This window comes from Mus musculus, chromosome 13 (assembly GCF_000001635.26).
Source record: "Mus musculus strain C57BL/6J chromosome 13, GRCm38.p6 C57BL/6J".
In the NCBI taxonomy this organism is placed as follows: Eukaryota; Metazoa; Chordata; class Mammalia; order Rodentia; family Muridae; genus Mus; species Mus musculus.
In genome coordinates this window covers 92,671,045-92,684,981 of record NC_000079.6, presented here as the reverse complement: position 1 = coordinate 92,684,981, position 13,937 = coordinate 92,671,045, and the positions used below count along the sequence as shown (strand labels likewise).

At 44.7% G+C, this 13,937-nt stretch overlaps 1 protein-coding gene across 1 annotated transcript in view; it reads right to left on the bottom strand.

Moving 5' to 3' along the window:
* The window catches only part of Serinc5 (serine incorporator 5), a 100,810-nt gene that overhangs the window by 26,966 nt on the left and 59,907 nt on the right, over positions 1-13,937 (bottom strand). Inside the window, exons 3-4 of the mRNA NM_172588.2 lie at positions 2,046-2,227; positions 1,544-1,626 (exon numbers count right to left, since the gene is read on the bottom strand). Of these exons, the coding sequence (NP_766176.1) occupies positions 1,544-1,626; positions 2,046-2,227 (265 nt within the window). The remainder of the gene's footprint in view (positions 1-1,543; positions 1,627-2,045; positions 2,228-13,937) is intronic.

The window sequence follows — 13,937 nt, the reverse complement described above, 5'->3', positions numbered from 1 at the left end:
TAAACCTGCAAGTCTGTGTGAGCTGGTTTGACAGCTACTGTCTCTGACAGAATCTAGAATCACTAGAGAAATGGGCCTCTAGGCATGCTTATAGGGAATTATCTTGATTATGTTCACTGAGATTGGACGATTCATCTTACTTGTTAGGACCATTCCTTGGACAGAGGAGTCTAGACTATAAACTAGAGAGAGTGATGTGAGCAGCAAACAGATGTTCATTGCTTTTTTTTCCCTAGGCATGTGACCAGCTGCTTCAAACTCCTGCTGTCTTGACTTCCACCATGAACTACACTCTAGAATGAAAGGGCACAACTAGGACTGGGGCATCAGAGTCTGGCCCTGGAGCATCCAAGCTGAACCTCAAGCTGAACTAACAGCTGTCTCAATAGATGCAGGGGTTTACACAATCCACAGTGGCCTGATTCACAAGCAAAAAGAAATACTGCTAGAAAAATCAACAGTTTAAATCTTACTGGCAATGAGCCTTGGCTATCCAGTATGGAAATTAAGCGTCAAGGCCTCAAGGCTTTTTTGGCTCTGCCCTAAACTGTTGGATGAACCCCACCGTGTGGGTCGCAGGCTGTTTATAATAAGATAGAGCTAGAGCTGACCTGAGGACTCTTAGGTCACCTCTCTCTATAGATATAATAGCTCCGATATGCTAAAATATACATGAAGTATCTTCGTAATAAATAAAAACTAGTTAACAGTGTTATAGATAAAAGGAAGACTTAGACTTTTTAAACCAGTTTTTTTAAAGTATATGAAAAACTGATAGAGCCCTAAAGATGTAATGAAGTGTGGTTGGTACCTGCGACCCTCATCTCCACTAGAAAAGTCAATCTATTTGGGTTGAATGGAGTATTCTGACCCGCTTTAATTTAAATCCCATCTCCATTCTTACCTGTTCTCAGAAAAGGGCATCCCATTCTTTCCCTTGGAAGGAGCCCTGCTTTGGATATGACTAATGGCTCTGTATTACACACCAGTAAGAACTGCAACTCAAATGGTGTCTAACTTCACATACAGTGAGTTTGGACACAGACTGGAGGATGTCCCTTGTCCAGTTCTCACAGCTAACAACAGTTTCATGCTGCCAGGTCTGCTTTGTACTCAGAGAGAATGACACTCTTCCACGGCAGAGGAGTGGCGGATCTGATGTGCCAGATCTGTTTTCAAGTAAATATTAAAGACCTCCTTTACTCTCCAAGCCAGTAAGCTTATCATTCCAATTGCTTAGGTAGCAGAGGAACAGAGCCTTCTCACGGGCTCCTTGTAAGCAGAGGAGGAGGAAAGGGGGGAGGGAGTGCACACAGGTAAAGCTGCTTTACAAAGCTCCCATACAACTGCTGGGGCCAAGCCAGGGCGTGCTTGCTAAGCAAGCACACTACAGCTAAGCTAAACCCCCAACACCTGGACAGTCTTCAACTCATAAAAGAATCAGTAGTTCAAAATAGCAAAGACACTAGACCATGTTTTTGAAGAGTTTTATGAAATGTGTCAAAACAAAGTAACTGGGTAGCCCAAAATACCCCATGTGTACCTTTCAGAAAGGTCTCCTGATCCGGAATGAAGAACGCTCCTGAGCACATGGCCCCTAACAGCAGCAATTTAAAGAACCAAAAGCTGGGAAGAGAAAGAAAGGCAGACATTCAAATGATACTCAAAGGCGACAAAAGGTCCTTGTAAGGCCGCCTGCTAGCTCATGTTTCTGTTGTTGGTAGTGTTCTTCCCACATCAAGGGGAAGTGATGGAGTGCCACAGAGTGGCTTTTCCCATAAGGAGGCACACTTGGAATGGCCTCTGATTGTATAAAACTCTTCTTCACGGTAGGATGGAAATGACTCAGGGGAAGACCCTAGTAGAAACAATAAACTCCCTGTGTATACTGAATTTCTTATTATGGCACCAGGCACTGCCGCTCTTAGGCTACCAGTGACACACAGCCCATCCTCCCCACATCAGTGTCAAATGTCAACTAGCAGAACGTCAGTCAGTGAGGACGAGCAGACCCTAGGACACCCTTGGAAGAACAAGAGACTTACCCGTTGTGAATGTAGGCCCGGCAACTTTTGCTGTTGTTGACTTTTAAGGTCAGCAGGCAAAACAGAGCAAAGAAACAAGCCATTCCAAAGCAGACTCTGTACACCGCAGAATACCCTACCAGGTTCTCACAGGCGTCACCACCGGCTTGAGTCTTTTTACAGAACTCTTCAAAAAAGGGAATCTGAGAGAGAAGATGCAAAAGTTGCCTGTTAGAACTAGGCTGAGAGGAGCTGCCTGTGAGTGTTCAGTCTTAGTCAAATGCATGGTAAAAACAGCCATGTGCAAATCAGCACCAAGACTGAATAAGAACAACCTATCCGCTAGAGTTTCTAGCTGGACAGACAGCTCACTGGCTGCTCAACGGTTGCTCTTTCAGGACCATGGTCCAACTCCCAGCACCCAAATGATGGCTCACAGGGATCTGTAATTCCATTTCCAGTGGATCCAATGCCCTCTTCTAATCTTTAAAGGATAAAGACATTTTCTTAGTTTTCTTTATACTCTTTAAAAGATTTATAGGGATAAATGTACTGTTCTATCTTTATTTATTCCAGGGACTTTCAATATCAATTTCTATTGCAATATTACAATATATAACATAAAAAGTGAGAAACTGCCTACATAACCACACCAAAAGTTACTCTTCTCTACTGAAGAGTCATCAACTTAGTTGGTGGGGGTATTTTTTATTCATTCACAAATAAGAGTGTATATATACACATGTATACAACACATATATACACACATATACACATGTAGTACTATACACATTCTATATACACGATGTTCTTTTAAAGATTTAGGGCTGTGGACTTAGCTCAATTGGTAGAGTTACATACTTATCTAGTGTGCATGAAGCCCTGGGCTCAATCCAAAGCATCAAATAAAAAACTAGGTAAGGTGATAGATAACGACAGTCCCGACACTCAGAAGATACATTGTTTCAGCTTCTCAGTCTCTCCAGAGAGAGGTAGGTAGGAGAAGTAGGGTAGGAAAGGGAAGATGGTGGGGGAAGGGAGAGAGGGAGAGAGAACCAAAGAGTCTGTGAGCACCAGAGAGAACGAGTCCTTCTTGAACACACTGCTGTTTGAGTAGACAGGAGATACAACCAGCAAAGGTCAGAGCATGAGGCAGAGACAGCACAGTTTGATTTCCTTCACAAACGTAACTGAGGCACTTGAGATTGTGGCTCTGAGCCATCCCAGTGAGAACACCTAGTCACCACTTTGGAGTAGCAATGAAAAGTGGACACAAAGACACAGGAAGTGCCCACATGGAGGAAATGAGCCAGGCCATGTGAGTGCTTTCTAATGGAGTCTAAGTTTTGTTGTTGTTTTAAGCTGGGTTGAAATATGAGTGAGCATCCATCTGGGTTCAAATCTTCATATGGGAAAGCCATGGTGTGATGGGGACTCCTGACTGCTGATTAGGTTGAGAAATGACTAGGGTGGTAGTGAAGCATCTCCCTTCATGCGTGCATGCGTGCATGAGGGTGAGCTCCAGCTCATGAGGACTCTGATGCAATGGATTCTTAATACAATGTTATTAGCAGGGAGTTCTGAGAAGGAGACAGAGCACAGGTGGAGTAGGGAGGCGAGTGGGGCATAGCTCTGGACTGTGTTTTTGTTTATTTACTTTTGAGAAGTTCGTACATTTTAATTGTATTCTTCCCATTCCTCCATTTCCTCCCAGGTCCTTGCCCCCTTCTCTTCCCACTCAACTATACATCATCTCTTCTCTGCAAACAAATCCACTGAGTACGACTTATGTGGCAACTGCTCTGAGCACTGAGCCTGCTGCAGAAGGTGGTAGACTGAGCAGTGTTTCTCCATGGAAGAAAACTGACGTTCCCTCTCCCAGAAGCTATGAATTTAATCGGCTTCTTGGCAAAAGGTGAGGCTTTGTCCCCACTTCCCTGTCTCCGTGCTAGGGCCTTGTCTGAATTAAGATGGCGCAGGTCTTGCGCATGCTCTCAGAGTTTGCAAGCTCTCAGAGTTTGTGAGTCCGCTGTGCATCAGCTCCGCTGTATCTGGAAAACCTGTTTCCTTGGAGTTATCGCCTCTGACTTAAAATCTTTCACGTCCTCTCCTCGACTGTATCTTGGCCTGGCCTCTCCTGTATGTTTTTTCTCTATTTCCTTGCCAGGCTGAGAACACACTCCCACAACAGGCTCAGAAATGCTGAGATACTCAACTATGAATCCTCAGAAACCATGAGCCAAAATGATTAATTCCTCCTGTAAGTTGTGTCTTTCAGGTATGTAGATGAGTATCAAAAAAAAGTTTATGAATATGAATGGGCCCACAAACAAGAAGGCTGTTTCAGAGCTCTCGACCCTAATGGAGTCACATTGATATGAACAGTACTATTGACAAGCAAAATCTATATTTATAAAGAAGAAATTCAACAACATCACTTACTATACTATTTTATTTACACAGTTTCTTTTTTTTAAAAAAAAGATGTACTTTGTGTGGGGGGGTGTTTTGACCACATGTATGTCTGCATTCCACATGTATGCAGTGTCAACAGAGTGCAGAAGAGGCATCAGAAATCATGGAACTGCCAGCTGCCCTGTGAGTGTCAGGGACAGAACCCTAGTCTCTACGAGAGCAACAGATCCTCATAACCTCAGACCCAGTGTTTCCACCCCACGACTTACTTGTCAATAATACCAATTATTATCTGTCTGTTTCCTCTTTTCCTCCCTTCCTTTTTTTATTTCAAGATCTCCCCTGTACCCCAGGGTAACCTTGGTCTAACCCAGAGTAACCTTGGTCTAACAGTGATCCACCTGCCTCAGCCTCCTAAGTGTTGGATTACAAACCTGCCTTTTCCCACTTTGTGTACACCACCTCACGAATCCCCATACACACCATATTACATGCACACTGGCCCGTTCCCCACTTACACCAGCCCACCGCTCATCCTCCTCCCCTCCCTCCTACCTTTTTCCTTCCTTACATTCTCCCTCCCTCCGAACGCTGGCAGGTACAGCCTTCTCTGTGGCCACTCCCAGTAAACCCCTCCCTTGTTTACTCAAGTCAGGCCCTTCTGTGGCCACAGGCACCCAGGAGCATCACAGGGTAGGTATGTGGCATTGAAAATGTGATCCAAACTAAGGGCAAATACCCCCGCTGCCAATATTAACTAAGCCTCTTTTATGCTCTGTGGGTGACTTAGCAACACTTACTTTCAGTAAGTGCTGGGTATTTTTAGGTAACAGCCTCCGAGCGCCACAGGCTAACAAGGTTTTAACAAGAGGAATTTTCTCTGATTAAATATTTGCTGTTCCAAGTTCTATTCCAGTTTTGGGGAAAGAAAACATACATCACACACAGATTCCATACTTGAGGGTGTTACCTCGTAAGTCTGCTCTGGGCATCCAAGGACATCACACACTGAGTCTGTATTGTTCTGTGCGGGTCCCTGGGAGCAAAGGCTTTTTTCCCATCCCACAGAGAAATCAAACTCAAAACACAAACTGTCAAGTAAGAATAAATAGCGTAGAGGGATTTATAGTCCGGACTCCACTGCTCATCTGGGCAAGCTTCCCCCGACCCCTACCCCTTTCTCAGTTTCCCTATCTTTAAAATGAAGTATTCTCATAAATTACCCAGGAAATTCCTCCAGATAATCCTTGTGAAGGGCTACCTACAGTGCCTTGTCCACGGTAGTCATTACATAAGCTTAGGCACTGTATAAATACAGAAGGAGCTTGCTGGAGAGGGAGTCAGACACACTGCAAGGACCACTGAAGGGTATATTTCATCTAAACAAGGTAAGGTGGGCATCTGGACTCCATCCACTGTGTCAAAGCATTTACTATAGAACCATGCCAACCAGATGAGTGGTGCACGGGTCCTAGTCCCTAAGAACTGAGTTCCAGGAAGGCACGGTGGCCCTTGATTCTAGTCCTAGTACTTAAAAGGCTGACACACGTGTATCACAGGTTAGAAGCCAGTCTGGGACACATAACAAGCTTAAGGCCAGGCTAAGCAACAGGGTAAGACCCTGTCTCAAAACATAAAAGGGCCAGGGACATAGCTCAGTAGCAATATACTTACCATGCATGTGCAAGGCCAGGGATTTGATCTGCAGAACTTAATAAAAGGAAACAAAAGTTCCCAAAGCATAAACAGAACTCTCAGACTTAGATAGACACTTCCTAAAGGAAAGTCCACTTCCACGGCATGTGCGGAAGTTCCAACCTCAAGTGAAAGAAACCAGAAGCAGCAGCAGCAGCAGCAGCAGCAGCAGAAGCTAGCAATGCCCCCGGCATCTTCAAACTTGGGTAAATTGATATTAAAAACCGAAGGCAAGAGGAGCCGAGGAGACAGCTCATTTGCTAAAGTCTCACCATAGTAACTTGAGTAGTCAAGTTTGGATCCCCCCCGCACCCATGTAAAAAGCCAGACTCTAAGGTACATGCTTTAGTCCCAGCACTGGGGGGCTGGGATAGGGGAATCCCAACATGTGCTGGGCAGGCTGTCTGGCTGAATCAATAAGCTGAAGGTTCCATGAGAGATCCTATCCAAAACAAGCTGGGAGCCAAATGAGGACAGTAACATCAACCTGGCCTCCCATGTATTTGTACACACACACACACACACACACACACACACACACACACACACACATACACACACACACATATATACACACACACATACATACACACACACACAAGCACCTACATACAACAGGCATACATGTGTGAACATGTACATACATATATGCCATATGCAAACACACAGGCACATAAAACACGGCTACAGAAAAGTCTTTTGGTCTCACTGACTCGGGTTCTAGATGATCCAAACTTAGGGGAAAAAAAATTTGTGGGAGTGGTCCTCACAGAAATGGAAGGGAAGATGGGAGTCACATAGCTGTATGACTTCAGAGATGAAAATGTGCTATTACCAAAGCTAATTAGTCTTACATTTGCTTCTATCAAATTTCTAGAGCTTCAGATGGAATCCTACTGCTGAGAAAGCTCTGGGCATCTCGGCATGAGTGATAAATTAGCTCATAGAAACTAGAAGAGCAAGATCTAAGAATTCTTTTTCGTCATCCCTCACTTGGAAAGAATGCTGGAACGGGGGAGGGGTGCACCTCTCGACTTTAAGTCTTCATTTCAGGCTCCCTTAGACTTTTCTCCATGAAGTAATTCTGACAGCACAGTATTAGCCTGTTACTGATCAGGGCACAGCAGCTGTGAGACAAGAATACTGAGCCAGCCTCCACCCTTCTGCACAGACTGTGAGACCAGGGTTCTTTCCTCAGTACCTTAGCATCCTGCAGCCTTTGGGGAACCCAGGAGCACTTAAAACCAGCAACACCTTCATTAGGGGCCCTGTGTTACATCCAAAAGATGACTGTGAGCAAGCTAGAGAAAGTACCCAAGGAGCTAAAGAGGTCTGCAACCCTATAGGAGGAACAACAATATGAACTAACCAGTACCCCCAGAGCTTGTGTCTCTAGTTGCATATGTAGCAGAAGATGGCCTAGTCAGCCATTAATAGGAGGAGAGGCCCTTGGTATTTCGAAGATCATATGCCTCAGTACAGGGGAACGCCAGGGCCAGGAAGCGGGAGTGGGTGGGTTGGGGAGCAGGGTGGGGGCTTTGGGGATAGCATTTGAAATGTAAATGAAGAAAATATCTAATAAAAAAGGCTTTAAAAAAAACCAGCAACACCAATTATGGCTTGCCCCTCTTTGGGCTAGGTACCTTGACCTTTTTTAAAAATATATGAGAAAAGTATATATTCTGTCCTTATTAAAGGTTCAGAAAAGGAAGGGGTGAATTAGAAACCCATGGTCTAGTTTTACTGACCCTACCACTTGTCAAACCAGGAGCGTCATGTCCCCCATAGAAAGCCTTCAGAGATCGAAAGCACACAGGCAGACTGACAATGTAGTTCACACAAGTCCTCACAGCTAGAAATCAGCTCTAACTGAGGGCTAAATACATAAGCCTTCAGTCCAAACCAGAGAACTCACAGGACACAACACAGGACTGGAAGAAGGTCTCTTCCAGACACAGAGTGGAGCCAGTGAACTTCATCTCCAGCGACAGAGGTTTAGGTAAAGATGAAGGTAGAGCTCATGAGTCTCTGATTCTGAAGGAGAAACAGAAGTGGATCTCAGTGAAGAGCAGTGAGAACCGACCATGAGAGACGCTGTCCTGCTGGATGTGACATCATCTGTGAATATGGAAGGTGCAGAGACGGACCTGGGACGAGGATTCCCGGTTTTGAAGTTGACAGGTAACCACAGGAGTGAATCACGGCAACAGAACAGTAATTGATTTAATGACAGCCTGTCCTGGAGGCGCCTGTATCAAAAGGAGGTGTAGGTGGATAGCTCCACAAGGGTACTCACTCCAGAAAGACAGCTAGACTAAAGATACTGGGCATGCTGGCACATGCTTGTAATTCTAGTAGCTGGGAGACAGAGATAGGCTGAGGGGGTGGGGATGCCTCGTGTCCAAGACCAGCTTGGTCTGCACAGTAAGTTTCAGGCCAGCCAAGAAAGGGCTGAGGAGTCCAGAGCCAGCACACACATGGCAAAGGAAGCAACCCACGCCCACGCGAATCGACTGACTCTCCTGGGAGGAGGGGGAGTGAAAGAGCAGAGGAAGGTCAGTCTAAGCCCAGAGAAGCGCAGCCAAGGAGAGCTACAACCCCTGGTGACAAATCTCTCTGCGCTAACCACCAAGTCAGCGAAGGTCCTCTTCAAGGGTGCAGCTGCATGCATGGTGGTTTCTGGGGAAATATGGAAAGCTCAGTCAAGTTAGAGCTTGTACGCACACGCTTTATCCCCTATGCCACACCACACGCCACATGTGTGTGACACACAGGGTTTAGTCAGCCACTCATTCCCACATACTCTGGGCAAGTATTATTCAGGTCATGTGGATAGAAGCATCAAATAAAATAGGTTTAAGATCCATATTATAAAGCTGGAATGTTGCTCAACCAGTAGGCTACTTGCCTAGCATATATGAGCCTTGGATTTGATCCCAGTGCTGTAAGTCACTGGCTAATTAATCAGTTTAAATCGGTGCTAATGAGTAATTAACTGTCTAGTGAAATGCTGTGCAGATAACCATAGTGATGTGTGTATGTGTACATATGTATATATATACATATGTGTACACACACACATACATACACGTACATGCCACGCATGTGTATCGTGTATATTTAAACAATGATAGGGCACGAGAATGAACTGTCTTCTGTAAGATGGGACACCAACATACTTAAACAACTCGTGACTCTGAAAGCCTGAATCCCTTGCTTGTGAATCCCACTCCTGAGAACCATGCACAGCGGCCACTGTGGCTCCAGCATCCCTCACTTCTTACCCCGTATTAGGATCCACACATGCTCATTTTTACATTCCTCACATTCCTTCATCCCTAACATGACTGAAGTGATTCATACAAATAACTATTTCCCCATAAATTAGTTCCACTTGCTTATAATCCCATATAGAATAACAGACACTAGCTTGTGCTTGCCTAGCTAGGCATGGGGTTCATGCAGCCCTTACCTGAAAGGTAAGCTAGAGCTCTGCTTGCCTGAGCATAAAGCTTAGGCCACTGAAGTTTGTCTCTTAGAGACGAGGTACGTATGTGGCCTGCATGGAGTCAGTCAGGCCTAAAACAGCAGCCAGGAAAACGACAGCCCATAGGTCAGATCTAGCCAGTCTCCTGGTTATGTAAATAACTTTCTTGTGGAATGAAGCTATATTCATTTGTTGGCATTGTTTGGGCCACTCTTACACTACAGTGGAAGCCCAGAGCCTGCAGTTTTCACTAGCAGACATTTATGGAGAAAGTCTGCCCAGTCTTAAGGTTAATACAGAGCAGTTAGCTGATAAAGTATGTGTTTATACTTTGAAGGCCAAGTGGCAACTGTGACAAGTCACTCTACCCATCAGAAGCCAAAGGAGTGGGAGCTGAGGGGCACACCTGGTTATGCCAGTACAGCTCCTGGCACCTCCCTCACCAGATGTGCTTCACACAGAAGCTGGTTTTAAGTGAAACAAACTGTAGAACTTTCTGCCATTTTTCGTGTACAAAGAAGAATCGTCTTTCTATTTTGATGGAGAGAGGAAGTGGTGGGGGAGGGATGTCCAATGCTCAAAAGCCTTAAGCAGCATTAACAGAGCCACTCACATCTGTTACATCTGTCCCATCTGTCCTAGAAGCACAGCCTGTAACAACCAAAAATAAAACCCACACTGATGAGAGCCAGCATGTCGATACATTAATTTTAGACTAGTGTGTTGACTGTAGAAAACTGTCCCACTGAACTGCGCCCATTATGATTTCCGTAGCCACGGGGAACAGGTTAAGGTCCTGTGGGGAGTCTCTCCCTCACCTCAGCTATCTATCCAGACATCCCCAGATGGAGTTCACAAGAGTAGGCCAACCAGTCTATTATCAGGGTTTCCTTCCATACACACTCTTGCCTCAAAACTAAGATCTTCCTGCCTCAGCCTGTCAGCCTCTCTACATGCGCCACAAAAGCCAGCTACCAAACTATTGGTTTCCCCTACCTGAGGTTCAGTGCCTTATGTTGTTATCCTAGAACACCTGAGTTTTTGGTACCTATGCTTAATGGTACCAAATGGATAAATCAATGAAAGCAGCAGATTTTAAGCAGTTTTTAAATAATGGGATCAGCAATTGGGCATCATGGTGCTTGTCTGTATTGAAGTACTCTAGAGGGTAAAAGACAGACAGACCACTTGAATTAAAAGCTAGCCTGAACTACAAAGGAAGTTCAGACAAGGCTAGTCTACACTACAAAATAAGATCTTAAAAGATCTTATCTCAAATATACTCTGTCCCTGTCTCTCTGTCTCTTTCTCTTCCTCTCTCCAATGAATCAAAACAAAAGAAAATGGAGCAGAGAATGTACTCAGCAGCTGGCAGTGCACACCTATCATCAAAGTGCCCAGCACTACAATGGCTAGGATAGAAGGTACTACTAGTTCTAGCACATCCTGAGCTATATAGCACATTCTGCTGCTATTCTGGACACAGGCCCTGTTACAAAACCCCACAATCCAAAAAGAATGTACTGAGATTGTAGTGTGGCCAAACAATATCCCTTATACTTTGTAAAAGGACCATCAAAATTAAACCACACCGATCTCACTTTATTTGCAGATATACAGTACACACCTGTAATACCAGCATTGACGAGGTAGAGACAGAAAGGAGTTCAAGGGCATCCCTAGCCATGTACTGAGCTGGAAGCCAGAATGAGCTGTATGAGATCCTTTCTCCAAAACAATGGGTGCCTAGAACTATGGGCAATCAATCTGAGTAATAGCTGCACAATTCCTATGATAAAATAAAACAATAGCAGCAGTGCACTGTAATAAAACAGCCAACATCAATACTCTTACCCTTGGGAGGCATGTAAAAGGGTCACTTGAGCTGAGTTTGATGGCACATTCCTAAAAATCTAAACATCTGGATGCTAAAGCAAAAGAATTACAGGTTTGAGGACAACCTAGGACACTTAGAGAGACCCTATCTTAAAAGAGAGGGGTGGAAAGAAGAGGAGGAGGAGAAGAAGGTGGAAGAAAAGAGGAAGAAGAGGAGAGAAGAGGTGAGGTTAGTTACAGCTTATTGGGAGAGTAACTGCCCAGCACATACAAGGCCCTGGGTTCAATCCCCAGTATCAACCAACAAATATGCAAACAAACAAAGGATTGCTTGAGTAAAAGTACTGATACCACAATAGCAGATCTGATGACCAAAACGTCCACTGAGTGACAGTTGGTGGGACAAAGGGATAATTCATGTCCTAAGCAGGATAGAGTAGGAGAGTGCTGCATAATTTAAAGCTTTGAATTATTTATTTCTGGAATTTTCCACGTAATATTTTTGGATTTCCATTGACCTTAGATAATGAAAACCACAGAAATAAGGCCCCATGGGGTTTGGATGGTACTGTGTTCCCAGCATCCATGAGCTTCCTCCCGTGACTCTGAGCCTAGTTCATCTTAGCTCCTTCTGTGCTGTGGTGTCTGCTCCTCTGGCTCCATTTTTATGGCAGGTAATAGCATTCATTCTAACTGTAAGCACCCGACTATTCCATTTATCTGGGAGTGTTTGGGGGCCAGTCATTTAACGGATGCTTTTGATGGTCAAAGTGAAAGGACTGAGAATAATTCACATTCTCACCTCATCACTTTCTCCCTACCATAGGCAGGACAATCTTTAAAAAGAGCCAGCTCACATCCGGGACCTTCCGAAGGGTTCTGTGCAAGGGATCTGACAGACAAGGACAGTGAACATTACCTACTGTACAGCTCCTGACAAGCTCGTGGTTTCTAGACAAGAGTCAATCTTAGCCCTTGATTCAGAGTCTAGCCAAAGCCTCTCATCATCGCTCAAAGCACTGCCTCAAGTACAAAACAATCTCCCAGCCTCATTCACTATATGGAGGGCAGGAGCAGCAGAGAGGAGCCAAGGCTGGGACTTGCAGGGATTGTTTGTTTCCGGCCTAGAAGACCTCGGATGAAAAATAACATTGTCCCCACCAAGCCATGCTGAGGAGGGATGGGACCAGGGAAAATAAGAAGTGGAACTCCCAGCCCAGGAGACCTCTGCAGCTCCTAGTGATCCACAGGAACTGGGGCTCCACACTACTGACCCACAAAGCATACTGACACGGAACTCAGCTGTTGTTCAAAAGAACTTTTGAAAGTTGTTTCACTCAGCTGGGTTAAAATAATAAACTTAAAATTTCTCCAGAATAAGAAAACAGGTAGCTGCTGAGAATGGGGAGTTTTGCCTGGGTCTAGAATTCAACTAAAACAACCTCTGGGCCCAGCACTTTGAACACTCAACCAACAGAGACCAAACTCAGTCAGAGAGCCAGACTTTTGCCCTTTAGCATGAATCCCTGCTGCTCTGCACCACAAACTGTGGTGTTTTGCATCAAAGTGATATATTTTTCACCAATGATGTTGTCTGTCTTTTGAAGATACACAAAACATAACCCAAGAGTAGGTTTCACTTTCCAGGCAAAACCAAATAAATCGTTTGTGGCTATTCTGTTTTCCTTCTTTGAGCCCAGCTTTTGGCTGAAGGATGGGAAGGAGGCAGGTGGGAAGGTGACCTTTCCAGAAGGAATCATTCCTTCCTGCTACTGTGCCCAGAGAACATTCAGGAGTCAAGGAAGGCTCTGCTTACTAAATGGATGTCACTATTACAAGAAGGCAGTTCCTAGACAGACTCCTCCTCTCTGCTCCTGTATCCAGTGTTTAGGAGACAGAGCAAGCTATGCTTGCTTTAGGCTAGGATGGTTATTTCTGTGATTATCTGGCCAACAAGCAAACCTAGTGATATGAACAGGAAACACTGGTCAAGCAACCAGGGACCCTGGGTTGTAACTAGTGTTTTAAGCCTTGGGCAAACCACTTCACTTCATGAGCTATGTCATCTGTTAGATGACTGGAGAGTTAAAATGACCACTTAGGGCTTTTCTGCTCTTCCCGTCTCCTTTATTCTTCTACCAACTGACTCAAATTATAACCTGTAAAAGACAACACTGTTTCTCAGTGTAACACTTAATAGGCCCAGCTGTTTACTGTCACCAATCACAGATGGGAGCTGCATCCTGGCTTTGCTTATTTCTTTAATTAAACACTTTAGCCTCAGACCTTAGTTCTCAGGATCCCCGTGACTAGGCCAGGAAGGTGAACTATGCACAAGGCTGACAATTATGTCATCATAGCCCTCTGAAAATAGGAGAAAAAGTAGCTTATCTGCCCATCTAGAGTCCTAAACATTGTATGGAAGCATTTCATGAACCACTCCACTCCAAGAACCACCAAAGGAGTGTAAAAAGTCATCA